At 59.5% G+C, this 26,893-nt stretch overlaps 1 protein-coding gene across 3 annotated transcripts; it reads right to left on the bottom strand.

Annotated features, from left to right (window-relative positions):
* Positions 1-1,628: 1,628 nt before the first annotated feature.
* Positions 1,629-26,243, bottom strand: RASA4B (RAS p21 protein activator 4B). 3 transcript variants are annotated; one of them, XM_059693530.1, is made up of 21 exons: positions 26,073-26,243; positions 21,187-21,243; positions 19,461-19,574; positions 18,935-18,996; positions 17,956-18,085; positions 16,064-16,145; positions 15,349-15,480; positions 15,023-15,114; positions 13,691-13,808; positions 13,288-13,438; positions 12,917-12,981; positions 12,478-12,590; positions 12,032-12,224; positions 11,658-11,795; positions 10,961-11,105; positions 10,558-10,727; positions 8,269-8,406; positions 7,040-7,175; positions 5,968-6,088; positions 2,443-2,507; positions 1,629-2,290 (listed from the first exon to the last, which is right to left on the bottom strand). In XM_059693530.1, exons 1-21 carry the CDS (start codon positions 26,135-26,137, stop codon positions 2,169-2,171), a joined length of 2,409 nt encoding a protein of 802 aa, XP_059549513.1. In that variant the 5' UTR covers positions 26,138-26,243; the 3' UTR covers positions 1,629-2,168. The 3 variants fall into 3 exon arrangements, with proteins under 3 accessions (XP_059549513.1, XP_059549511.1, XP_059549512.1); XM_059693528.1 differs by having other exon boundaries at positions 19,461-19,569; positions 26,073-26,213; XM_059693529.1 differs by lacking the exons at positions 21,187-21,243; positions 26,073-26,243 and adding an exon at positions 19,799-20,183.
* Between the last annotated feature and the right edge of the window lie 650 nt (positions 26,244-26,893).

Genomic DNA, 26,893 nt, shown 5'->3' with positions numbered 1-26,893 from the left:
AACAGGACACAGAACCTAGACACAGAACCTACACAGAACCGAGAGACAGAAGAACTTCGCTGGAGAGAACATGGCAAAAGATCCTGGACAGAAACTGGAGACAGAACCTAGAGACAGAACCTAGCAAGAGAACATGGCAAAAGATCCTGGACAGAAACTGGCCACAGAACCTAGAGACAGAACCTAGCAAGAGAACCTGGCTGAAGAACCTAGAAACAGAACCTGGCTACAGAATCTGGATAGGACATAGAACATGGCAAGAGAACCTGACTAGAACCTGGTGAGGGAACATGGCTACAGAACCTGGCTGGAGAACCTGGACAGAACCTAGCGAGGGAACATGGCTACAGAACCTGGCTGGAGAACCTGGAGAACCTGGCTGGAGAACCTAGCAAGAGAACATGGACACAGAACCTGGCTGGAGATCCTAACCAGAACTTCGCTGGAGATCCTGACCAGAACTTGGCTAGAGATCCTGGCTAGGCTGTTGATCAACTGAACGCTGTCTCCGTGTCATTCCTTCTTCGCCAACTCGTCCACACCTTTGGGGACCCCTGGACCTGCTGAGGCTGGACCCCAGCACTCAAGTGGCTTCAAAAAAGACCATGGTACTGTAGGCAGCTCTGCTCAGAGCTGAGAGGAGACCCTAGGGGTGGGGGTACATGAACGGTGGGGACAGTGCCAGGCATTTATTCATTTTAACTCCCCTTCTGGCTGTGGTGGCCATGTCCATACCAGGATCCACTAAAGGAGAGGGTGGTGGGTGTTGCCGGGAGTTGGCTGTATGTGTGCATTTAAAATCCAGAATTCTACTTGTTGTAGCCCCAACCAGTGCACACCTCTCCCCTTCATCCCCTGCCCTAGGGCTTAGGAGACCCTGGGGTCCATATTTCCTGACCATGCAAGGGGGTGGGTTGGTGGGCTTCTTGGAGGGTCCACTGTCCCCATCAAGGCTGTGGCCTGGAGAAAAGGTCAACATGGCCCCAAAAGCCACAGGGCAGAGGGAAGGAGGCAGCCCCTGTCCCTTCATGTCCCCCTTGCTTCCTCTACCCGCCCTCGAAGATCCCAGTATGCAGCCTGCCCGATGGCCTGTCCCAGGACCTGCTGTCACTGTGGACTGCCCCAGCCTAGGACCCACGGGCAAGGCTCTGAGCTTGGCTGGATGAGAGTTTTAGAGAATGTATTGGAAGCTCCTCCCCCTTCCCCATCTGTTAATTATGTTGGAGGTTACTGTGGACCTAGAGCTGGGTCGGGAGGAGGGCAGGGAGGTGATGACCAGAGGGAGCCTTGCTTTGAAGGAAGGGCTGGCTGGAGGAACGCTGGCAGGGCCAGGCCACGGGAGTCGGCATTATGAGTCTTCAGGACACTTGGAGCCTGTGGGGGCTGCAGGGAGAGGACGGCGGAGCCAGGGCAGCTATGTGGGTGTGGGGGATGGAGGAGTGGAACCCAGGGGCATGGTGGGGACAGCAGCTGGGAGGACAAGGAGCTCCCCTGGGAGGGAGGGAAGCAAGGAAGAAGGGATGGGGCAGCAGAGGCTATTGGGGCTCCAGTCCTTGGCCACCTCCCGGAGCAGCTGTTTGGGTCCTGAGGCCCACTCCTTCCTCTGCCCCCCACATGAGACCCAGAGCCACAGTCACAGCAGGTTTATTGTTGGCGACAGAGCACTGCGACGCTCTCCCGGGGGCGCGGCCAGCGGCTGTGCGAGAGCAGGTGCAGTGGTGGGCAAGAGCCAAGTGGGTGTTGAGGTCAAGGCCTGCTCTCCTGGGCTCCGTGTTCCCGCCCACATCTCTGCGTAAGGAAGTGCCAGTCCCCTTGGGTGTGGACCATCTTAGGAGTGGTTTCTGGCTGGGTCTGCCCTGGGCAGGAGTGGAAGGTCCTTGGAGAGTCTGGGCTAGCGGCGGTGAGAGCTGCAGGGACTGCAGGGAGCACCCAGGCCTCTCAGAGGAGCAGGAGCCCCCGGTTCCCCTAGAGACTTCATGTGGGTGATGATGGGCCAAAGCCGTGAGCTTTGGACTCCTGGATCCCCTGGTCCCTGGCTACCAAACTCACCAGCCCAGGAGAGACCTAGGCCCTGCACCCCAAGGAGAGGGACTGGGGTAAAGGGCTGAGAGTGCACCAGGGGTGTCCAGGCGCCGGCAGGGGGCTGGGTGAGGAGTGCAGGCCAGGCCTCACGTCTGCAGCTCCAGGAGGCAGTTGTTCTCGGAGGCCGGGGAGCTGGCGGGGCTGCAGCTGTGCGCCTCCCGGAGGTCCTGCAGCACCTGCAGCAGCTGGGCCAGCGGGTCTTCTGGTGCTGAAGGCAGGTGCAGTTTGAGGGCAGAGCAGGCTGGGCCTCGCCTCCCAGGGCTTGTCCCAAAGGTCAGAGGAAGGGACCGCAGGAGCCCCACCTACAGCATCCTGAGCGGGGCTCAAACCGCCGAGAGAGTCCAGATGGAAAGGACCTACCTTCGCCCGGGCCTGTGAGCGGGGAGCCGGCCCCTGCGCCCGCACTCAGCCCCTGGTGCTTCTCCCTGCGGGAGGACAGAGAGGGCTCTTGTTGCCCTTGCTGGGAAGGCTGGGTGGCCCAGGGTGGGCCTCTGAGCCGCTGGGGCTGACTCTTTCAATCTCTGGGGAAGAAACCTGGGCCCAGGTCTTGGCCCCTGGTCACCTCCTGCCTTCCCTCTTCCAGCCTCCTCCCCTGGTTCTCCCCACCCTCCCCACTGCGCCTCGGCAGAAGGCACCTGGGAAACCAAGTTCGACCACGCGCTCCTGTTTTGGAGGGCCCCTGGGGAAAGGGCCCGCTGGGGCCTGAAATTCCTGCAGTATTAACTGGCCACGGAACGAGCTAACTGGCACGGAGACAGTGACATCGTAAGCACGTTCCGAACCGGCTGTCCCCAGTCCGGTCAGGTCCGGTCCTCTGTGCACCTACGTGGAGGGAGGGCGAGCGGCCGCCTGGACCCCCTACTTGGACGTTCCTCATTTGGGAACCCCTGGCTCGGCCCTACGACGGTCTCCGCGGTCTATTTTGGGAGAGATGTTTCCCTCGGCCAAGGTCTAACAGGCTCTGCCTCCTCCGCAGACACCTGCGCTCCTGCTGCTCTCGGGGCAGTCTCCTTGGCCTTGTCCCACGTGGCCCCCACTGCCCAGAATGCGCTTCCCTGCTTCCCTCTCTACGAGATCCCGCAAGCCTCACAGACCGGCTCAACCGTCACTCCCTCGCTCCTCCTCTCATGTTCTTACTCAGATTTACGGCGGGGCTGAAACGTGAAAGGCACTGTTCTCAGTACTGGCATTAGAGCAGCGAATGCCACAGGCCTGCCCTCAGCAAGCTCAGTGTAACCGAGACAGGCAAGACACGAGTAAACACCACATACGCATGAGCTTCATAAGGTTCTAGGTCAGCGGTTCTCAACCTGTGGGTCGCGACCCCTTTAGGGGTCGAACGACCCTTTCACAGGGGTCGCCTAAGACCATCGGAAAACACATATATAATTACATATTGTTTTTGTGATGAATCACTATGCTTTAATGATGTTCAATTTGTAACAATGAAAATACATCCTGCATATCAGATATTTACATGACGATTCATAACAGTAGCAACATTACAGTTATGAAGTAGCAACGAAAATAATTTTATGGTTGGGGGTCACCACAACATGAGGAACTGTATTAAAGGGTCGCGGCATTAGGAAGGTTGAGAACCACTGCTCTAGAGTCACAGTGGTCAGGGAAGGCATCTCCGACAGCTGGCCTTTGAGCAGAGGCCTGGATCAGGTGAGGGAATAAGCCAGTGATGGAAAACCTTTTGAGCTCGGCGTGTCAGCATTTTGAAAAACCCTAACTTAACTCTGGTGCCATGTCACATATAGAAATTTTTTGATATTTGCAACCATAGTAAAACAAAGATTTATATTTTTGATATTTATTTTATATATTTAAATGCCATTTAACAAAGAAAAATCAACCGAAAAAATGAGTTCGCGTGTCACCTCTGACACGCGTGTCATAGGTTCGCCATCACTGGAATAAGCCACGTGAATACCTGGGGAAGAGCCTTCAGGCAAAGGACACAGCAAGTGCAGAGGCCCAGAGACAGCAAGATGGCAAGGACAGCGTCAGCAAGCTTAGCACAGAGGGCCTGATGGTGGATGAGGCTCAGAAGCAGGTCAGCAGGGCACTGGGGCACTGCAGCCAGGACCAGGACTGGATTGTCAGGATGTGGAAAGCCAGTGGGGTTGTAAGCAGGGGAGTGGTGTGATCTGTTTTACGTTTGAGAGGATCACTCTGGGAGCCGTGTGGAGAAGGGATCCTAGCAAGGCAGGAGCAAAGGCAGAATGGCCAGTGAGGAGGCTCTACGTCATCCCTACAATGGAAGATGTGCGAAGCTCGGACAGGGAGAGTCACATGTAGACTCAAGAAGGGGCGGATCTGGGCTTATTTTGAAAGTGAAGCCAAGGGGCGGGACTTGCTGAAGGGCTGGGTGTGGGGCTGGGGGCAGTGAGGGGAAGTGAGGAAAGTGGGCCCACTGTAATCAGAGGGAGGCAAGAAGGTCAAAGGGCAAGGTGGTGATGTAATGATGGAAGCAGAGACTAGAATGATGCACTTTGATGACGGAGGAAGGGGCCAGGGCCCCTTTGACCTTTAGCCCATTGAGACTGATTTCTGCCTTCTGATCTCTAGAACTATAAGCGACTAAATCTGAGTTGTTTTAAGCCACCAAGTGTGTGGTAATTTGTTATAGCAGCCACAGGAAACTAATACAGCAGGTGGCTGGGTCAGTGGGTCTGAGGTCCTGGTGGGCGGAAGGACGCCAGAGAAAGTGAGTTGGAATGAGAAGAGGGGTGGCTGAGTGGTCCCACAGGTGGAGAGGCCCCTACGGCAGAGGGTGGTGGTTAGAACCATGGGCGCTGGCCCTACGGTGGGACCCACCTGAACCCAAGGTGGCTTGGTTCAGTGGTTGTGAATGTTAAATGTTTAGACATAAAGTGAAATTCAAGTGGAGCCTAGACCACAACGATGATGATGAGGAGGACGAGGAAGAGGAAGAGGAAGAGGAGGAGGAGGAGGAGGAGGAGGAGGAGGAGGAGGGGGGGGGGAGGGGGAGGGGGAGGAGGAGGAGGAGGAGGAAGGATGAGAGGTTGTAGGGTATAGTCACAGGAGTGAGGGTCCAGGTGGGTGAAAGCGTTAGGTCTCTGGAGTGTGGAGCTCAGAAACAGAGCGACAGGGTGGTGGCTGCGTCCTCTGGGTGGAGGATGAAGTCGGGGAGCAAGGGGGCCAGATCAGGGGAGGAGAGAAAGCCGGGTCAGAAGGGAGGTGGCTGCCGAGTGACCTGGAGGCCACTGGGGACTGCATTTCACAGGGAATTGAGTGGGGCTAGCCTGCCAGCATGGGCTCTGAAGGACTTTGAAGAGGTAAATCCTGGAAGATAGAGGAGGAACATGGACAGCCACCCCCTCCAGGCCCAGGTGTGGGAGTGCAGGGGGCAGACCTGCCCAGGGAAGCAGTGACACCAGGAAGCACTGCACCTCTTTAAAACACCTCCGTGCCGGACCCCCAGAGATTCTGAGTCATGGCGTAGGGCCAGGGCATCCTGTTTTCAAGTTGTTTTTGAAAAGCATCCTGTTTTTTCTCCACTGGAGCCAGGGTGGAGAACCACTGAATTAACCGAGATGGCCACGGAACTCGGGGAGCTGGCCGAGGACAATGCTGTGCTCTGAGGGCACCACGGGAAGGCTGGACAGATGGGGAGTCTGGTCGACCTGCCCTTGGCGCCTCACCCTAACGTGAGCTGGCCTCATGCTGTAGGGCCCCTCCCCAGGTGTGGCTGCCAAAGCCAAAAGGTGCTGGGCATGATTAGAAGGGAGGTAACTGCCACCGTGGAGCAGTCCTAAGCCTGAACCCCAGCTCTGCCCCCGCCCCGGCACATTTCGGGGTGGCACGAGCTCTCGCATCTGGGGCTCACTGCCCCTGCACAGGCGTCCTCACCGCAGTGCAGCCTCCATGCCCAGCAGGTGCCGGTAGATGAGTTGGGCCTCCAGGTCATGGTCGAGAGGGTCATTCCATTCCTGCAGGGTCACCCGTGACCGGGTCCTATCACAGCCCAGATCTGGGGGCGGAGAGAAGGCAGAGTTTCAGGCCGGCATTGTGAGTGTCCTGTCCAACTTCCTGGCAGTTCAGATGGGAAAACTAGGCCTAGAGAGGGACAGGGATGGACTCAGGGGGCCCCAGGGCAGGCCGGGCTGGGAGCACCGTCTGGAAAGTCTGGCCCAGGGCCTACCCAGGGCTCCCCACACTCCCAGGGCAGTAGCTCCTCTCTCCGGTTCACTCCTGAGCCATGGGGACCTGACTGCAGAGCGTGGGAGTTGCCCAGGATGCCACTTAGGGAGCCGGACCACTTTCTAGAAGTGCCTGCCGGGAAGCAAGCAGAGAGCATCCTGGGAGGTGATATGGTGAGGGAACCAGCAGGGGGTGTGCCTTGGGATGAGCTGCCCGGCCACTTGCTGGCCTAGCCACCTTGGCAGAGGCATCTGCCCTCGCTACGCCTCGGTTTCCTCCTCCATAAAATGGGGCTTCCGGGCTCTGCCTCATAGTGCCCTGGGGAGCCCCGCTTCACCGCCGACCAGGGTTATCACCGGGATGGGTACAGTCAGAGGCTGCAGGCGAGGCCAACCAGCAAGAGACACCCTTGCAAAGAGCTGCCAGTTTCCACCCCCTGCGCAACCTCAAGTCCAGGACTGGGCTTGTGCAGGTGGGTCAGGTTCCAACGGCCTCTAGCCACGCTAAAGTAAAGCTGTTCACATTTAATTAAAATTAAAGAAAATTTAAAAGTACTTAAAATTCAGTTCGTTGGCTGCACTGACCACAGTTCAAGTGCTCAATAGCCCCTTGTGCTTGAGGCAGATACACACCATTTCCGTCATCACAGACAATTCTAGTAGAAGCTCCTCGGTGCCATCCCTCTCGTGCCCAAGGCCCAGGGTCCCCACCACCAGCTCCAGGGCCGGGCTGCCCGCTGTGGAGAGATGCAGCCCCGCAGGGCCCCGGCCTCCACTCCCACCTGTCTTGTCCTTCTGGTGGCAGCAGCTCCACTTGTCCCCGCGGAAGACGCCAGGGTGGTAGGAGCCCAGCAGGCCGGTGTTGTTGATGCTCACCTTCCGCAGCGCAGACAGCCACTGGTTCAGCTCGTTCACACACTGCAGGGACCGGAAGTGGGGGGCAGGGGGCTGATCAGAGGTCGCCCCCTCCGGGCAGCCCTCCCCGCTGGAGCTGCTGTGCCACTCAGGACAGCATGCTCCCGCTAGCACACTCAGCAGCCTGGAGTGAGTGAGGAAAGACTGCCCTCTCCCAGGGGCCCAGCCCACGCCCGGGCGCCTGGCTTGATGAAGAGCATGGGCTGGAGTTCGGCTGCCACTGGCCCCCATGGCCGTGCACTTGGGCAGTCCACAACCTGACAACCATATGCGGTGGCCCTGTTGCCACCACTTTTCCCCTGAGGCTCTGCACTCTGACCCAACAGGGACCCATAGTGGGCGGGGCCCTATGGGACAGGTCTCCTAACACCTGCAGGACTGTCACTCCCGGGGAAAGCCAGGCCCCTCCAGCTTCCTGCTTGAGTTCTTCCCCTAGGGCTCCTCCTTCACCTGTCCCTTCTCAAATGCCAACCAGAGGCCCTCCTGACCACCCTTTATGAAGCAGCACCCCTCCCTGCCGCACCCCCTTGGCCCTTCCCTATCTCTCTTAGTCTCCACTGGTTCCCTTCAAGGCACTATTTGCCACTTGCCATTGTAAATATTTACTCTTTATCAGCCTATCTTCTTCCCTGGAATGTAAGGTCCATTAGGGCAAGGGCTCTGTTTTGTCTGCTGCCCTATGCCCACCGCCTAGAACAGAGCCTGGAACCTAGCAGGTGCTCAATAAGGATGAATGGATGAGTTAATCCATGAACAGAAAACACACGAACAGAGAAGGGGATGTGAGAGCATGCACCCAGAGCCACACACATGCATAGACATGGTTGTTATGTGTCGATATGCACATACACAGAAACACAGAGGCACCCACCAACTCAGATACTTGGAAGTACAGTTTCCCACAGATGTGTGCCCTGTGCAACCGGACCTACATGGGGGTGCCTGGGCAGGCCCACGGAGAGACACACACTGCACTCACATCACATCTCACATACCTTGCTGTGCCTGATGTGGCTGGGAGATTCATTCATTCCAGCCCACCCAGGGGCCACCCACAGCACCCTTCCCCCAGGGCACCCCAACCCCATGGCCACACCTTGCATTGCAGATAGGCGGTCTGAGGCCTGCCTGTGTCGTCCGTGTAGATGACCTGCATGACGTGTGAGCTGCCAAAGCTCTTCTCCTCCACCTTTTCTGCTGCCCGGATGTTGGCTAGCTTGATCAGGGCACTTTTCTGGGAAGGGGACAGGGAGGGAGGCTCAGGGTCTTAGTTGAGGCCTTCCAGTTCCTATCTTTGGGCCTCAGTTTCCCCTTCTGCAGCACCAGGGGTTGGTGTGGGGGACCCAGAGTGCCTCTCTCTCCAGGAGCCTGCTCTGTGAGTGTCCTCAGCCGGGACAGAACACAGACAGATGGGGTCCACGTGCCCAGCCTCCCAGAGGCTCCCTGCAGTCCGGAGAGGTGTGAATTTTGGAATGTTTCTAGACACCCAGCATTCCCTGGGGTTGAAAGGTAATGCCTGCCATGGACCAGGCCACGTGCCTTTGCAGTTATTAATTTCCCAGCTCACCTTTATTTTCCCAAGCTCTAAGAGTCACATTCCACCTCCTAACACCCCTCCCACCATCACAGAATCTAATGAGATACAAATGGGGCAGAGAAAAGCTCTGGGTGTAGAATATCCACTCCCTGAGACAACTCCAATTGGCTCAAGCTGAATCTATGCTACCAGTCCCAGACCCTGCTCTCCTTGCCTCTGGCATACCCTCCCATCAGAAATCACCAGGCCCCACATCACCCGCATGGCCAGCCCCATGGTCCTTGGGGCAATGCCCACACTCCCAGCCTGCGTCTAAGCCCACCACCCCCACTGGCTTCAGTGACAAGCAGAGAGGGCAGTGCCATCCCTTGGAGGAGCGGGAGGACGTGGGGAGCCCTGGGGGCACATGTCTGAGCCGTCTCAGGTTGGGGCCACTGAAAGGACAGAAAGGACAGCCCAGGGGGTGTGGTGCCCAGGCCTGCTAGAGAGGAGGCAGAAGGAGGTAGTGGAGGGTGGCACTGCACAGGGGGGATACACAGGATTTGCCCACAGAAAGGCATCTCCAAGAACAGAAAGGGGCCAGAATAGGATGAGGGAGGGCCCTGCTGGGTAGCCAGGCTTTGCTGAGGCTACAGAAAATGTTTAGGGGGGGGGGGGGGCAGGGCTGGGCAGTTGCCCAGAGTAAAAAATCTAGAAAGTGGGAGGCCTAAGCTGAGGGGTCACCCCAGGGAGCTCCTTCACCCCCTCAGTATTCCCTGGCTGCTCAGGGCTGGTTGGGCACCCCTGGCTGGCCATCCCCAGAGCCTGGCTGACTGGGGGTCAGGTCAGCCCAGCAGGGGTCAACAGGCCCACCCAGAAAGTGTACACTAAGCCCTTCTTGGGAGAAAAGTGCTCAAAGGAGGCCAGCCCAGGGGACACAGTGTCTTTAGCAGTACCATTGGTCTAAGTCCACGGTCGGCAAACCGCGGCTCGCGAGCCACATGCGGCTCTTTGGCCCCTTGAGTGTGGCTCTTCCACAAAATACCACATGTGGGCGCGCACGTACAGTGCGATTGAAACTTCGTGGCCCATGCGCAGAAGTCGGTATTTTGTGGAAGAGCCACACTCATGGGGCTAAAGAGCCGCATGTGGCTCGCGAGCCGCGGTTTGCCAAGCCGCAGTTTGCCGACCACTGGTCTAGGTCCTGCTCGGAGCCAGGAGAAAGATTATCTCATTTGATCCTTAGAAACCTGTTAAGGAGGGACCACTATCTCCAATTACAGCCAAGACACCAAGGCCCCGAGAAGCTGAGACACTTCCCCTAGGTACACAGGGCTGAAACCCAGGACTCCCCTTAGCCCCTCTCTGCTTCCCTGCTCTCCCACTGATGCACCTCTCAGCCTCCCACCCCACTGATGCACCAGACCAAGAAGCCAGAACTGGACACCATATCAGCTACCTGCCCCATTCCCCTTCACCAAGGAGCTTCTTTCTCATGTGTCTCTCCCCACCCCCCAATATGTTTTTGATTTTAGAGAGAGGGGAAAGGAGAAGGATAGAGAGACAGAAACATCTCCGCCATTGATCGGCTGCCTCCTGCATGCCCCCTACTGGGGATCAAGCCCACCACCAGGGCCTGTGCTCTGACTGGGACTCGAACCAGCGACCTCTTGGTTCACGGGCTGATGCCACACCGGCTGGGCTCTCCTAGGTCTTAGGTGATTTTGTAGCTGCCATCAGAAGGCTAGTCCTGCCTGGCTTTCTTCTCTGATCCTAGTGCACCCTGGGATGGGCTCTGAGGAACGGACAGGTGCTCCAGGGTGATACAACCCCTCAGAGCCCCACTTGCCTGCCTCTCTCCTCACCCACCTTAGAGCTAGGCGTCTTGGCAAAGCTGAGGGCCTCCGTGGTGAGGGAGAAGTAGAGCTTCTTGAAAGAGGAGGACATGAGGGGGCCCTTTCCCTTGGTCCTGTGGATGAAGAGTGGCCCCTCCTTCACTGGCGGCATCTGCAGGCTTAGCGCCCTCTGCAGGTCCAGTTCTGCCAGGCCGGGTGCGTAGGGCAAAAAGTGACTCAGTGGGGTGGGTAGCAACAACAGCAGGCTGCGGGTGGAGCTTCCAGAGGCACAGGCAGGGGCAGGCAGAGCAACCGTGATTAGCGTGATTAGCGGCTGTGGCTGCAGCCAGAGGCACAGAGGGAGATGGGGCCACAGGACTGGTGGCAGGTCAGATGCAAACAGGGTACTGTGGGCGGGGCCTCCGAGAAGGGCTCACCTTCCTTCTCCTCGATGTCCACCAGCTTGGTGATGAAGTCCTTCAGCTGGGCCACGCCCTGGCGCACAGTGGGCTGCAGCGGCTCCATCCAAGCCTCCTTGGCCCTGGAAGCCGGCGTGTCCATGTTGCCCACATTCTGGATGGCCTGGAGATGACAGCAGGGTCAGGGGCCAAACCACTGACACCCCCCCACACCCACACCCCAAGTCTGTGCTACTCCCACAATAGAAATGAGGCAGAGTCAGCATAGGCTCTGCTCACAGGCCCACCCCAACCCCCCCGGGGATCAAGGGTAAACAGATCACTACGTTTGAGACATTTAGGGCCTGACAGTTGATACTACCTATGCCCAACCTATTGCCCTTCCTTTGCACGTCTTATATCAGACTCTGCCCCACGGGGTATGCCGGCCGCAGCCCAGGGCTGGACAGATAGCCTGAGAGTAAGCAGATATGGGGTTGAAAGGCCCAGGATTCACCACCAACAGGCTGAGTGGCCCTGGGCAACCTCCTTCCCCTCGCAGGCCTGTTTCCTTACCCATGAGACTGGGTGACCGTGGAAAAGCTCTGTAAACTGTGCCACGTGAGAGGATCAGTGGCCCAGGCACAAGGACTCCCTGGAGCCAGTTGGGAACACAGTGCAGTCCGGGCGAGGACCCCGCTCAGCACCCAGCTGGGCGTCCCGCCTGCAGTCTCACCTTGGCCAGCAGCAGCAGAGTGCGGCTGGTGCGGGCGTCCGCGTGTCGCTCCCGCAGGTGGAAGAGCTTGGGTGCCATGATGGCGGGAGAGACGAAGCGCAGGCACAGGAAGCTGGTGACAGCGATGAACGGCACGTTCTGGAGGGGTGCGGAAGAGGAAGAGCCGTGGGCTGGACTCCCCCAAGCCTGAGCTCCGGTAGCCCCTTTCCCTTCCGTGCTGTCTCTCCCCATGACCCTGCCCCTCTTCCTGCCCTTGGCTACTAACTCCACCACCGCCACCGCCGCCACCCCTCTCCACTGGGCCTTGGGGCCCCACTGCTCCCCGTTCCCTACCGCCTTCTTCTCCCTCCCAGCCCTGCCTGCAGAGGGCGCACCTCGTGCTGGGCGCTGGGGAAGCGCTCCCGCACGCGCAGGAACAGCTGGCGGAAGGTGGCGCGGACCACGGCCGGGCAAGCTCGAACGGAGCGACAGAGCGCACTCAGCAGCGCCCCCAGGTGGGCGCTCAGCGTCTTTGCGCTCTGCTGCAGCACCTCGGCCTCAGTCTGTGGGCGGTGCAGCCCAGAGCACCTGCGTGGGCCGAATGCGGACCGTCAGAGAGGGTCGCAGTCCGCGTCTGCACACGTAACAGGCAGGGACTCCCAGATACAGGCGCAAAAAGGCCATCAGCGGAGATAAGGACACAGAGACAACACATGGGCGAGCAGGTAGACGAAAGGTAGATCCAGGCAAAAAGAGTCATAAACATATACTTGCAGACACAGCTGACCTCCATCTCCAACCCCCTCCCCTCCTCCCCCTCCCAAGAACCTCCCCATCTCACCCTACATCCTTGACCTCCACTTTACTGGGGTCCAGCTCCACGTACTTCTTCTCCTCAAACACCCTGTCGATGATGGGGCCCAGGATGCTGTGCAGATACCGCATCCCAGCCACCTGGGGGCCACCGAGAGCAGCATTGGTCCCGTCTCCTGGCTAGCACCCCCCCCCCCCCTTGCTGGCCTCCCAGCCACCCTGTGCACCATCTGCCTGTTGTATCTACTCAGGACTGGCCAGGCACATAAGGAATGCAGCTCAAACTGTTGCTACATGAATGAATGAATGAATGAATGAATGAATGAATGAATGAATGAGAATGAATGAGTGAATCAATGAAGGAAGGAGCCACTAACAGAAGCCTTGAATTTAAGTTATGTCTCTTGGCCTCTCTGACCTTAGTCTCCTCATCTATAAAACAAAAACAAGATACCACGCAACCTCACCTTCAGAAAAGACTCCATGGACTTTGTGGCCAGAGAGTTGCTCCGGAACAGGGTGTTGGCCTCATCTATAATTAGAAATTCCAGGGGGTAGAGGGCTGGGAGAGGAACAACGCTTTGGCGAAGAGGACCCTGGGCTTCTAAGAGGGCCCTTCAGTAGAGAGCCTCCTTGCCATGTCTCAACCCATTGCCTCACCTCTGCCTTTTGCTTTTTCCCTTGCTTCCTAACCGGACCCTTTCCCTCCTAATCAAGTCCATCTACCTCCTACAGGAGGACCTCCGAGATTTCTCCCATCCCAGCATCTCTAGAGCCCTTGGCTCCCTGCTCCACTCTCCACAACACCCTCAGACAGGCCACTCCCACCGGGCCTCACTGGTGCGACTCAGCTCCAGCTGGAAGAGCAGGTCCAGAAAGCCTTTGGCTAGTCCCTGCCCCAGGAAGAGCTTGAGCAGGTTGGTGGCTACTTCCTGGCGGCACTCAGTGCTGGTCATCTCCTCGATGAGTGGGATCAGCTGTGCTGGGCCCTGCGGGAGGCAGCAAGGAGAGGCGGGGCTGCAGGGTGCACCAGGGAACCCAAACCCTTCGCTCTGAGGACCTCAGAGGGACACAGGGAGGGTGAGGGAGTTTTCCCAAGAGATGGCAAGGGCCCCTGGACACCAGCTAGTTCCTTACCATCCTGAGAACTGGCTCTTGCCCCTCAGAGTGGGTTTAGATGGACAGGAAGGCCAGGCCTACCATCCCTGGACCCTCCCTCCTTCCCTGGAGGCCCCCCTCACCTGGGTGCCCAGCTTCACCTCTCGGCACAGCAGCTGCACCAGGGGCTGGTAGCAGCCAGAGGGCAGCACCGTCTCGTCCCGCAGCCGCACCTCCAGCTGCAAGGAGCCCAGGTTGCCCCTGGAATGGGCAGCATGTGACCTCTCCACCAGGGACCCTGGGCCCCACTGCCTCCACCTTCCCTGCTTGGGGCCAGCCTCCCAGTCTTTCTACTGACCCCTCCACCTTTGTTCCCCGCACGGCCCCACCTTCCATTCTCTGCCCAAGTGGTTTGCTCTGTTTGGAAAGCCCTGCCTGCCTCTGTGCTCATGGGAACGCCATCTGTCCCCAAGGCCTGGCTCCCTGCCACCTCTAGACCCCCGTGGACTCTGGCTTGACCCACAGGACGTGTTGGGCTCCGCAGTAAACTCCAGGAGAACAGCTCCTTCATGTACACACTTCACACCGGGAGCCAATCCCCAATCTGCACAACAACCTGCCGGGGGCCTGAGGCTCCAGCAGGGGAGCACCTCGCCACTTAGATCTGACCGCCAAGCTCCCCTCCCCCTGAGGGCGCCGACCAGAGCTTCACGTCTCTGAGGCCCCACTGCCCGCAGCACCGTTCACAGTGGTGCTGCTCGGCGCGGAAGACAGAGCTGCGTGGGCGCTGGGTACAGCCGTCCGCTCTGCCCTGCCCTGTTGAGGGTGAGGATGGGGTCTGGGGCCTTCAGCAGAGAGACGAGGCCGCACCATCCAAGGTGGGGGGCGCTGCTGAGCTTCCGTTTCTGGGTTGAGGGGTGGGCAAGGAGCCCAGGGGCTCCCTAGATAGGGCTGCCAGATTTAGCAAAATAAAAACACAAGACACTCAGTTCAATCTGAAAAATTAGTATAAGTTTGTTTCAAATAGTTCATGGACATACTTCCACTAAAAAATTATTCACTGCTTATCTGAAGCTTGGTTCTAACTGGACGTCTTGTATCATCTTGTGTTTTAGCTGGCCACCTTATTCCCAGAGAATTTTGGGGCAAGTCAGAGCCCTGGTGCAGGGACACTGACTCAGGCTCTGAAGACCTGAACACTAGTCTGAGGTCTGCAGAGAAACTCTTAAAGGGAAAGGGTCTGAGGGATTGTTCCCGAAACTTCCAGACGGCAGAAAGCAGGAGACCTGTCCTGCCTCGGAGCTCAGAGGACTGAGCCCAGGACTGAGGGAAGGATGGGGTGGGTACGAGCTGAAAGAAACCTGGGGCTGCATCGCCTACCCCGGACCAGCCCACCTGCCCGCCTGCAGGAGCCCACGCTCAGCCGCCCCCAGACCCAGGGCCCCCATCCCAGCCACCAAGTCCCAGAAACTCACTCTTCCCTCCGCCTCTTGGGCAGGTCGGGCTGCAGCTGGAACCAGCCCTCCTCCTGCTGGGCCGCCCACAGTCTCTGGACGTTGACCACAACCTGGGGGCAGGGCAGAGATAGGGCGGGGCCACACTGGGGCCAGGCAAGTCTCTCTCGCCAACTACTGTACTTTCGGAGGGTCCCTGAGCACCAGGGAGAGTTGGGGACAGGTAGCTGCTGGTTGTGGGCGTCCCAGGTCCCCCGAGGGCCCTCTCTGGGAGGCTGGAGGGATGGGTGGCTGGGAGGACAGGTGCTGAAGGTGGCAGGTACAGCCTGGAGGGGCAGGGTGCTCACCTTGCCCAGGAAGTCATTGCGGCTGACAAGGTCCCAGTCCCAGGCCTCCACGCACAGTGCCTCTGCGGCCCCCTCCTCCAACTCAAACTCGAATGTCTCGTTCCAGCGTGGGTAGCATGATTTCTTCACAATCTGCCCAGAAAGTAGGGGGCTGACTCCATGGGCTCCCCAGACCAGCCAAAGGCAGAGCCACCCCAAACAGCTCCCCTGGGTTCCCTGCAGGTACCCTTTTGCAGCAGGGTCCAGGCAGAGGCCCTGCAATAGCAGCGGTAAACACTTCCTGTCCAAGCCTCCACCCATTTCTCAAGTGGGGAAACCGAGGCCTGGAATTAGGCACTTGTCCAAGGCCACTCAACAAAAAAGTACGAGATTGCATGGAAAAGCCAGGTCTTCACATCCTCCCCCGCAGGGCTGAGCCCACCCCCTGGCGGTTCCCGGAGGTGAGGACGGCACTGGAGGCAGCTGTTGGCTTTGCCGCTTGTCTGGGTCCGGCCTGGCCAGGAGTGAAACACGGCTGAGGCCACAGGGGTTGGTGCCAGAAAGGCCGGGACCCGTTATGTGTCCTCAGAGAGGTCACCCCGCTTTTCTGAACCTCCTCTGTAAGAGGGCAGCCCTAGCCTCACCTCCCAGGTGACGGTGAGCAGGTGAGGCAGCGAGGGGCATGGGTGGGGCCCTCAGCCTCCCTGGCCCCTCCCCAGCCCACAGGCCTCCTCACCGAGGTCTCCTGTGTCCGGCCATTGTAGCGCACACGGACAAAGGGGTCAGATGCACCATTCCGGTCCTTGGGGGCTAGGTCCCTGGGGAGAGGGGGAGCGAAGCGTCCACTGTCACTCAGCTGCCCTGGCTGTGGGGTAACAGCACCAGGCTGGGAAGGCCTGAGCTCACCCTGCCCCCGGCCAGCTGGGTGACTGTGAGCAGCACCCCCTCCCTTTTCTGGACCCGAATTCCCACAGCAATCACCACATGGGCCCCCACACCAGGCTCAGGACCCCGCCCCCGCCGCGCCCCCCCCCCCCGCCCCCGGTTGGAGCCACAGCTCCTGACTAGGCAGCTGCACCTACTGGGGCGGAGGAGGAGGCAGGGGCAGCAGTGAAGCAGCCAGGCCGTGGTCCCCCCACCTCTGTTCCCAGGGCAGCCCTGAGCAGGCGCTGCCTCTCTGAGCTGCAGTTTCCTCACCAGTAAAAAGACAGGACAAACCCCGTAGCTGAGGTATTGAGCTTGTAGAAGGCTTGCCCTACACACCCCTACATGAGCGGGTCTTGGTAAGCAGCTCAATCGATCGTCCTCTCTCCACAGATGGTCCCTTCCAAAGGCCAAACCTGGCCCAGGCACCCCCGCATGGCAACTTTGTGGAAGAACAACGCCCACCCCTCTTCCTTTTGCTGTAAATATTATTTCCTGCCCTTTCCATAGTGAAGTTTGAGGCCACCCGTGCCTGCTTTTCTTTCTACATCAGAATCATCCGCTGGAATTCCAGAGGTTGGCCTTGAGAATCTGCCCAGAAAGAGGAGAAAAATGTTCTTTCTGCCTCTGCGGCAAAGGCAGCCTCTTGTGCTGCCCCCAAAGTCCAGCAGGGCCTGAGCTGAGCACAAGGGGGACAAGTCCCCCACACTCTAAAGGAGACCCGGACAGACCACTCCCCCATCGGGGGACCTGCTGAGGGGAGGCCAGGCTGGCCCAGCCACCAGGTCCCCAGCAGTCTGGGCAGCGTGTGAGTGTGCGTGTGTGTGAGTGTGTGTGTGTGTGTGTGTGTGTGTGAGCGTGTGTGTGTGTGTGTGTGTGCGCGCACACACACACGCGCGCCACAGAGAGCCTGGTGCCCGTGAGGCTGAGGAAGAAGGAAGTGTGAGAGAATGACTGAGCGTGAGGGGCGGGACTGTGACTGCCCATCACCATCGCTTTTGGCTGTGCCTCTTCCACATTCCAGCCCAGGACAGAAAATAAAGCCAGGGAAGCCACAGTTCTCATTTCCAGGAGAGAGAGGTCTTCCTCCCAGAGAGGCCCACAGCTCCGCAGTGGGGGCTCCCATAGGCCAGGGCTGCCCTCCTGCCCAGAGGCAGGCAAGGCCCCGGTGGAGGTGGGCTGGAGCCAGAAAGGAAGGCGATTCTCCTGGAGTGACTCACACTCAGGCCGCAGCTAAAAATACGCAGGGTGGGGATTCCCTGTCACAGGGGACTCAGGCTCACCTTCCCCTTCGGAGCATAATCCCCCGCTTCCCACTGGAGATTTTCAGCAACCTCCTCACACACACACCCGCCAGCCACCACACCCGCCAACCGCCACACCAAGCACCTGCTATTGATGTGAAATCCAGGGGAAGGCCCGTCTTGGCACTGGGGCTGTATGATCATGGTTCAGGGTACCCCCTCACCCCACAACTGTCTATGATGCCCGAAGTTCCACCATTAGAACATCACCTCTTCCCCTAAGAGTCATGCCCTCCTGAGTGGGGTCATCCCGGGAACCTCTCCCGTCAGCCTGAGAGCAGGCTCAGATGGGAGGAGGCCGGGGCCGGGAGGTGGATGGGGGAGAGGAGGCCGAGCATCCACAGTGGGTTCCTCTAGCTTCTTGGGGCCCACGCCCTGCGCCCCACCCGCCACATCTCACCTGGCCTCCAGCACGGAGCAGCGCAGCCGGCCGGCACGGGTCCCCGGCACCAGCTCCAGCCGCAGGTGGATCTCGCCCTGCACCTCCTCATCAGGGTCGACCTCCGTCAGGTGGGCCCATCCACTAAAACCTGTGAGGCTGCCGGTGAGCCAGCGTCCTGGCTCTTTCCATCCCACGCCCTTCACCCTCCAGGCACCACCTGCCCCCTCCTTAATCCTCTTGGAATCCTCTCAAGCTCCTGTGAGGCAGGGGCTGTTGTCCCCAGTGATAGATGGGGAAACTGAGGCTCAGACTTGTGACCCCTGGATCCTCACTATTGTGTCAGGGTGGCCCTGACCCAAAGTCATCATGGCACTGCCCTCTGTCCTCAGTTTCCCCGTCTTAAAACAGGGGGAGAATGGCTCCTGCCCAGGGATGCTGGAAGGAGGGCCCAGATGGGGAAACGACCAGAGAATCCCATCGTTGGGGCCACTGAACCCCGAGGGGCTGGCTGGGGCCTCCGGCAGGAGAGGCCTCTGGCCTGCAGGGGCCGAGAGGCTCCATGAGTCAGCAGATCCCCCCCCCGGCCCGCGCCCCCACATGCGGGCCCCAACCACACAGACAGGAGCAGGTGTGTGCCTGGGCGGCCCCTGAGAGTTAGTTGCAGGGGCTCGGGCTGGCAAAGCCGAAGCATCTAAGAGCTTCTGGTCTGAACCCTCATGGGCAGATGGGGACTCAGCCCAGAGAAGGCAGCCCTTTTGCTCTGGGGGATGCGGTTCAACCTGGAGGCAGAATGGGGCCCAGGGCACAGAGGTGGGTGTACAGGCCCTTCTGGGGAGGGTAGACATGGCTGTCCCTGAGCATCGGGCCTGAAGGAGCCTAGAGCAAGGGTCTCTGAGTCGGGGGAAGGCTGGGACTGGGGAGACCAGTGAGGAGAGAGAGGGGGAAGGCCAGAGGCGGGAGCAGGAGTGGGCTGTGGGCTCCCTCCTGGGGACCTTACCTTTCGGGTGAGCAGCCAGGGTGTCCTTGGTAAGGCAGACCTTCCCGATAACATCGTCCCGGCTGGAGGATGGAGAGGGAGCCAGAGCTGGGCAGTGCTCTGCGGGGAGCCCGGGACCCTCCTCCCACCCAGTTTAGGGCCCCTGTGAGGAACAGGGAGGTCACTTCAGGGGCCTCTCCGAGTAGGACCCATGACCTTCCTGCACATGATGTATTTCTGCACGTGGACCGACCCGTGTGCCCACGTATATGCCAAGATGCTCTCTGGGTGCCCATTTCCTACCTCACATCCTTACACTCGCATAGCGCACCTATGCCTGTATTCCCACACATGCACACATATGACATGGCACAAGCACGGTGAATCCACACAGCACACACCCTCACACCCTTTGAGACCCCTCTGGGCCCCCCGCCCTCCAGGCTATAGAGGATGCAGAGTGACCAGCAGTCCCCGCAGTGAGACGGACCAGGGAGGGGCAGGTGGTGGGGTCCAGGCCCCAGCTGAAGAGCGGGGCTCACGTTACCTGAGGGCATCCTCGTCCATGACATAGAAGGCCACCGCATGGAAGGTGGGCGGCAGGTGCACCTGATACTCCTCACCCCAGAAGGGGCACAGGGTTTTCCACACGGTGGCTGTCCTGTAGGAGAGGACCCTCAGACCTGCCCAGCACCTGCAGGCCCCAGGCGGAGGAAGGTGGGGCTGGGTGACTGAGCCTACCTTCCCCACATCCCCTTCCACTCCCACAAACAATGCCCTGCTGTTTGATGACATCCCAGGCCCCCTGTCCACCATCAGTCACTCCCTCCTGACCTCCCTCTCTGCCGGGGTGGCCACAGGGCCGCCTCTGTCAGGCCACTTTACATTTGGGGAAACTGAGGGCACAGTTGGCAGCACTCAGGTCACACAGCAGGACTCCCGGGCTCCTGATGCTGAACGGACTTGCTGGCTGGAGGCCGGGTGATGGCCAAGCTGACGCTGGAGCCAGACCGGCCTCCTGGGGAGTCTGGGAGCCACGGTCCAGGGCCTCACCCAGCTCTGGCCAAACCCCCCTGGAGCAGAGCCCTCAACACATGGGACTCAGCGGGGATGTGCACGGGGGAAGCCGAAGCCGCCAAGGACACAGGTTAAGGCTCAGGGAACCACCTTCACCCAACCGCTTCTCAGAGAGGTTACTGAACTCTGGGACTCAGTTTCCCTGTCTGTCACGGAGACAATCGGGGCCATCACGCCCTCTCTTCACTTGCTGTCTGTGGTTGGGAGAGAGTCTGGAAAAAATGGGCCCTGCTCGCTGGGGGACGAACTGTGAGTCAGGCACCTGGGCCAGCAGTCAGCCTCGGGCACTCCGCTGGACGGAACCGCAGAGCAGCTCTGGCCGTGAAGTTTGAGGCAGAGGCTTGGGTGAGGGAGGGGACTGGACAGCAGAGGTCCTGCCCAGAATCGTGAAGCCCGTGGAGAAAGGGAGGCCCAGGGGAACTGGGCCTTTGGGTGCAGACTGGGGACCCTCAGCCTGGAGGGGAGCAGTTTTTCTGGGGAATAACCGCTGTGGGGCTCTCTAGGGGAGAGGGATCCCCAGGTCAGAGCCAGGGCCAGGGAGGGGAGAAGGAGCTCAGGCTCTGGGGTGAGATTTTAGGCAAGTTACTTAATCTCTCAGAGTCTCGGGGTGTTTTTTTTTATCCATAAAATGGGGTTTAATGATATCAGATGTAGCTCATCGTAAGTATTAAATGGGCTAACCTCACTTAGTATGGTGGAGACAGCACTCCCATAAGTGACCGTCTTGTTACAAATCATCATCGTGTCACTCCTGGGGGCTGTAAAGACTACAGAACCATCGGTGAGAGGGGCCTCTGGCCAAGCGCCTGGCCCGCAGCAGATGCTGGTGTCAAGGTCAGTAATTAGCAAGAGGATCTTTCCCACCTCCTAGTACAGCGGTTCTCAACCTGTGGGTCGCGACCCCTTTGGCCGTCGAACGACCCTTTCACAGGGGTCGCCTAAGACCATCCTGCATATCAGATATTTACATGACGATTCATAACAGTAGCAACATGACAGTTATGAAGTAGCAACGAAAATAATTTTATGGTTGGGTCACAACAGGAGGAACTGTATTTAAAGGGCCAGAAGGTTGAGAACCACTGTCCTAGTAGGTGTGTCAGGGTGTGGTGGGGGCCCAGGAGATTCCACACAATTCCACACCCCTCTGAGATATGTGTGTTGAAATGGGCTGGGTCTGGGGCTGGGGGTGGTACCTGATGATGGGCTCATTGTCCACCTTCACGATGCAGTAGGGGTCACTGCTGCCGTTGCTGTAAGACAAACAGGTGAGTGGAGGGGCTGGCAGGTGATGCTGCAAGTGGGGTCAAGGGCAGGGCCTCCCAGGCAGCTCCCATTCCTCTGCCAGGGGCCCTCAGTGACCGCGAAAACTACAGTCAAGGCTGAGGCACTGGGTACTGGGCTGGGGGTGGTTAGGGAAGGCAGGAACCTGTACCAAGGCTCTCGCCCCACCCCTGCCCCACCTCAGGGAAGACAGAAGCAAGAGGCCAGTGCTGTCCTGTGCACTGAAGGGTAAGGGTTGTTGGTTCAACAGTCACAAGTCACAACAGCCCCAAGCCAGCTCCCTGACACCCCTACCCTCAACACCACAGGCAGTCCCGTAGTCTCTCCTCTGAGCCTTTGCTTTTGTTGTTCCCCTGCCTGGACTGCCCTCCCATCCTCCCAGCCTCAGCCCCTCCTCTAAGAGCCCTCTCTGTCCCGGGCCAGGGAGTGAGGTCTCCCCTGTGACCCCACTGCCGGCCCCTCCTCAGTAGGTTTCCCTCCATCCCAGGAAGCTGTGATGTCCCATCAGTTGCTTCCCCCACCTGAGTGACCTGAGGGTAGGGACCATTCTGTGTCCCCAGGGCCCAGGACAAGGCTTGCCATAAGACAGGGTCCTGTGAGTGTTTGCGGAACGAGTGAACAAATATAACCATCTGTCCTCAAGCTCCCAGCCACCCGGGAACAAAGGGCCAGGAAGGCAAACCTGGGACTGCCCAGTCCCGCCTGTCTCATTGGCCGGGGATTCATGGGGTTGAGGGCAGCCCCAGCCAGGTCCAGGGCTGGTGCTGGGCGAGAAGGGGGGTGAAGGCTGTCTCCAGAAATGCCCTTCAGGCCTGGCATCCATACAACAGAAGTGTAGCCCTGGCTGGTGTGACTCAGTGGGTTGGAGCGCCACCCTGTGCACAGAAGGGTCGTTGGTTCAGTTCCCGGCCAGGGCACATAACCCGGGGGGTGGGTTGGATCCCCTGATCAGGGCCAGAACATGAGGCAACTGCCTGATGCTTCTCTCTCACATCAATGTTTCTCTCTCTCTCCCTCTCCCTTCCTCTCTCTCTCTAAAATCAATAAAAACAAATCCTCAGGTGAGGATTTTAAAAATAACAATAATTTTTAAAAAGAAAAGGAAGTGTATTTTCGTGTTGGAGGCTGGGGAATTCCAAGCCCTGCTTCCCTTCTCAAAAGAGGCTCCTCTTTTGAGGAAACCACTCGACACAAACGTCTCCAAAGGCTCCCAGACGCCAACAGAAAATGTCTGCCAAGACTCAGCTTCCCCCCAGCTCCCCGGTAGTTGCCCAGGGTCCCCGACACAGGTGAGGGCCAGGCCATGGGAGGTGTTTAGTCAAAGTCAGCCCCGCCCTAGACTCCTTGCTCCTCTACCCGCAACCCCCACCCCCAGCATTTAAGAGCCCACTCCCCCAGCCCCTGGGGAACACCCCAGGTTGCATCCCGCCACACCAAGGCGAGGGGACCCCAGGCCTTACATAACAGGTCCCCGTGTTCCCCAAATGCTGGACTGGGCAGCAGGGCCCAGGAGCTACACAAGTGTTTGAACAAGAAGCTTGGAGAAGCCAGGGACAGGTCAGTGTGGGCTGAGACCTCTGTGGCTGCCCCCCACCTCAGGCCCCTCTCTGCCCAGGGGTTTCCTGGGGGCAGGGAACCTCTTGTGTACCCCTGCGAGCCCAGCACTACCCTCTGCTCAGCTCTCACTCAATGGATGAACCGTGAACGCACAGTGAGGTTTGGGCAGTTGTAGTCAGGGCCACGGAGGTGGGCAGAGACCCAGAGGCAGGAACAGACCCTGTGCGCAGGGACCGCGTTGGGACCTGTGCCCTGCCTAGTGGCCTCTGCTCTGATGAGGCCCCTGGGCTCCACGACTTCTCCTTCCCCAAGCCACTTGCCGGCTCTGGCCCAGCCTGGCTACTTGCAGGGCCTCTATATTTAGGGCCTTGGCAGTTTCCAGGCTGTGGAAGAGGAAGGATCAGGGCAAACCCTGAAATAGCCCCGGGCCTGTCCCCAGGGTCACTGGGCGTGGGAGCCAGTGGGTCACTGGTCACCATGAGACTCAGCTCCTGTCTGTCTGACCCAGGCACCCAAGGATGGGAGACAGCGGGGGGAGCATGGCAGAAACAGGCAGGCTCTGAGAGGAGCCTTAAGAGAACTAAACACCCATGAGTGAAGTGGCAGGGGGCAGGTAGCCGCTCTGTCCGCAGGGCTTCCCTCCTCAGAACTGTCTCAGGGAAGATGGCCACTACGATAGGCGGTGCGCTCCTCGTCCTCAGAAACCTGTAAGCCCTGGCTGAAGGGGGCTGCTCAGGAGGCAGGCGGAGGCTGAGAGGCCCGCAGTGAGGTAGGCTCGCCACCACGCCTGCCCCAGCGTTCAGGGAGGCTTCCTGTGATTGCCAAGCGCCGGCCGTCCTGGAGCACGGCATTCGTGAGGCTCTCCCCACTGAGCCCACAGCAAGCTTGCGACGTCCGTCCTGCGGGGACTCACAGCCCGTCAGCCGCAGAGTGGCCTCGAATCTTGGCTTCTCTACCTACCGACGTGGCCTTGGCAAACGACTTCCACATCCTGAGCCTCAGTTTCCCCATCTTCAAACTGGGTACATTATAGGGCTAATGAGAAGGTCCTCAACACCTCTTACTGCCCTCCACTGGGGACCAGGTGTCCCTCAGGCTACCCAGAATGTCAGGTCAAATGAGTCATGGTTCCTATCCTCACAGTCACGTGACACACACAACCCAGGAAAGAGCAATTGCTAGCAAGGGCTCTGCCCTAACTCCAGATGACCCGAAGTCCTGAAGGGTGCAGGACAGGGACGATGAAGCCTGCACCAGGGCACCAGTAAAAGCCCTTGAGAAAGCTGAGAGGTGTCCTGAAGGGTGAACAGGAGTTTTCTGGAGGACTCTGAAGGGGAGTGCTTGAAAGCAGAAGGCCCCAAATACATGCACAAGCAGGGCTGTGAAGGGCAGTAGCCCAAAGGTGAGCGGCTGGGGGAGGGGGTCACAGCTGGGTTTAAAAGATAGTTGACAGGTTAGAACGGTGTACACCAACCACTATAGGAAAGGCTGAGGAAAGGAGGTGAGGGGAGGTGAGTAGGGCAGGAAGCGGGGCAAGGAAAAAGATTTCAAAGGCAGAACCCACAGGATTTGGTGGCCCCACCCCTGGGAATGAAGGCACCTTGCCCAGAGTCCCTCAGCTGTGCAGAGGCAGGGCTGTGCAGGAAACCGGGCACCTTGGCTCCCTGGGCTGGTGAGAGCCTGGAGCCAGGCACGAGGCAAGCGCTTCGGGGATGGGGAGGGAGGCAACAGACAGAGGGGCCACTCCTCCCAGCTGCTCCTCCCAGCTGCCACCAGCCAGAGGAGGCCAAGCTGACCTAGTTACTGGCGCCAGTGTGGGGGGTGCTTAGTGGCTGGGTCTGGAGGCTGAGACCCTTCTCAGAGAACATCTGCCGTCTGACCCCAGAAACCACAATCCCAGCTGCCACCCCACCTCCCCGGAAAAACAGAAACCCACCTTGAGATGGTCCCCCACTACCCTCCCTCACCCATTGCCATGGCAACTGCTGAGCCTGGCCTCATCAGGCCCAGGAGGCCTTGAACTGGAACTGCTCCTGGCGCTGAGTGTACTGGGAAACTCTTATGGGCCACTGTCCGTGCCAGAGAGATGCCCTGGCCCCTTCCTCCTGTGCTGCCCCCCCGCCCCTCCCCATCCTGCCACCTGGCTGCACCCAGGAGCCAGATGAAGAGCCTGGGTGTGGGGAGGCTCCAGCCCAGCAGACTTTGGACCCTATGCTGCATTGGGGCCCCCTTTCCTCCGCCCCCTCCTCCAGAGCCCCGGAGCTTTGTGCTCTCCGCAGCTATATCTGAGAGACGTCTCTGTGCTCTCCACAGCTTGTGTCTCTGAGGCTCCGGGGACAGGAAGCAGCCTAAGGCTGCATACAAGGACCAGGGATCAAATGGGGCAGCTCAACTCTGCAAACTACTGAGAAAGATAGGACAAGGGGCTCCTGAAATCTCCTCCGACCTGGCCAGGGACCGGAAAAGCCCTAGGTGCCTGCGCCTGTCCGGGGCCCCAGACCCAAGACCTTGCTCTGCGCTTGGAGCCAGCGTTTCCTGTCTCGGAGCCCCGTTTCCTCGTCTGTAAATGTTATGATGAGAACTGCCTTGCCGGGGGCTTGTGAGGATTAGAGGTGATGGCCCAAGTAAAGCACAGGGCACCAGCAACAGCGACTCCCCAGCCGCTCCATCCTGCAAGGGTCCTGGCCTCCCGCCCACCTGTCACCTCTCCAAGCCAGCACCTCCCATCCCGAGTGCACAGCAGGGAGCCCCAGGACAGCCCCTGGGGCCCAGGAGCATCTCAGGTGCACACTCCCAGGTACTAAATGTTCAGAAGCTACTAAGGAAAACTCATTTCTAGGGGGCACTTTCATCCCCTCCGGCCACACCCCCGGCAGTGGACCGAGACCTTGGTAGTCCACCGAAATGCCTCCCCTACCGGCCCCCCCCCCCCCCCCGTGATGTCGCCCCAGCTCCTGTCCTATCAAAGCCCCTTCCCCTCTAGAGCCGTTCGCTCCCGGTTCACTGAGGCCCGTACGGACCCCGCTCCCTCCCCAACCCACGGCCTTCCCTGCCCCCTGAAGACCGCTCGGCGAATCTTCACTGTCCCCATCTCCCGGCCAGTCTCCCGCTGCGGACCCGCTCGCCACACCCTCGCCTCTGCTCTACTTCTGGGCGGGCCGTGTGGACCCCGGAAAGGTCAGGCATAAGGGGCAACGCCCCTCCCCGGAAAGTTGGGGTTCCCACCCCCGGCCGCGCTCACATGTCCTTGGCGGGCAGGTTCTTCCCTTCCACGATGCGGATGGACAGCGAACTGCGCTTGGCCATCGTGGGTCCGCGACTCGGGGTCCCGGCCGGGGGAGTCGGACTCCAGGGTCCGGCGCAGCGCGCAGCCGGCGGGCGGGCAAGAGCTGGACTGGGCGCCCAGGGGGCGGGCCGCGTCGGACCGTGGGGGGCGGGGGGGGCTGTTACCGGGGGCGGAGGAATCGCTTCCACTTCATTCACCCCCGCCCCCGCCCCACGTGCGGGGGACACTGCACACAGGCGGGCCAATCGGCGGCTGGGGCTGGTTCGGGCTTCGGCGCTTATTGGCCGCCTGGGGCGGGGTAGGGAGGGGCCTCCGCGGAGGCATTGACGCCCGGCGGGCGCGGTGGGGCGAGGGGTGCCCCTCCAGGCGATCATCTGCGCCCGGTGGCCTGCGCCACGGATACGTGTGGGCGGCGGGCGTGGCCCGAGTGCCAGCCCCAGGGCGCGGGGGCTGTGGGATTAGTGTGTGTTGGGAGGTGTGGGCATGTGTGGGGACACGCGGGTCGGTGGCGTGCGAGGAGGACCGCCCTGGCCACCCGAGGCAGGCCCTGCATAGGTGTCAGTCCAAGGAACAGTCTGACCAGTTTAGCAAACAATATGCGTGTTTGCGTTAGAGCCTCCATTTGAGCCTCAAAGACCTGGATTATTTTTTTAAAAAATATATTTCTTTATTGATTTTAGAGAGGAAGGGAGAGGGGAGAGAGAGAAACATCAATGATGAGAGGGAATCATTGATGGGCTGCCTCCTGCACGTCCCCTACTGAGGATGGAGCCGGC

This window comes from Myotis daubentonii, chromosome 4 (assembly GCF_963259705.1).
Source record: "Myotis daubentonii chromosome 4, mMyoDau2.1, whole genome shotgun sequence".
NCBI lineage: Eukaryota > Metazoa > Chordata > Mammalia > Chiroptera > Vespertilionidae > Myotis > Myotis daubentonii.
This window is presented reverse-complemented; position numbering and strand designations above follow the sequence as displayed.

What these genes read in the sequence shown, in the direction of transcription:
- RASA4B (XM_059693530.1), bottom strand. Translation starts at nt 26,137, where the DNA reads ATGGCCAAGCGCAGTTCGCTGTCCATCCGCATCGTGGAAGGGAAGAAC. An exon ending in CCTGGCTGCTCACCCGAAAG is followed by an intron (nt 18,086 to 18,934) that starts GTAAGGTCCCCA and finishes GCAGCCTCACAG; the next exon opens with GTTTTAGTGGATGGGCCCAC. An exon ending in CTCTGCTGCTGCTGGCCAAG is followed by an intron (nt 11,106 to 11,657) that starts GTGAGACTGCAG and finishes TGTCATCTCCAG; the next exon opens with GCCATCCAGAATGTGGGCAA.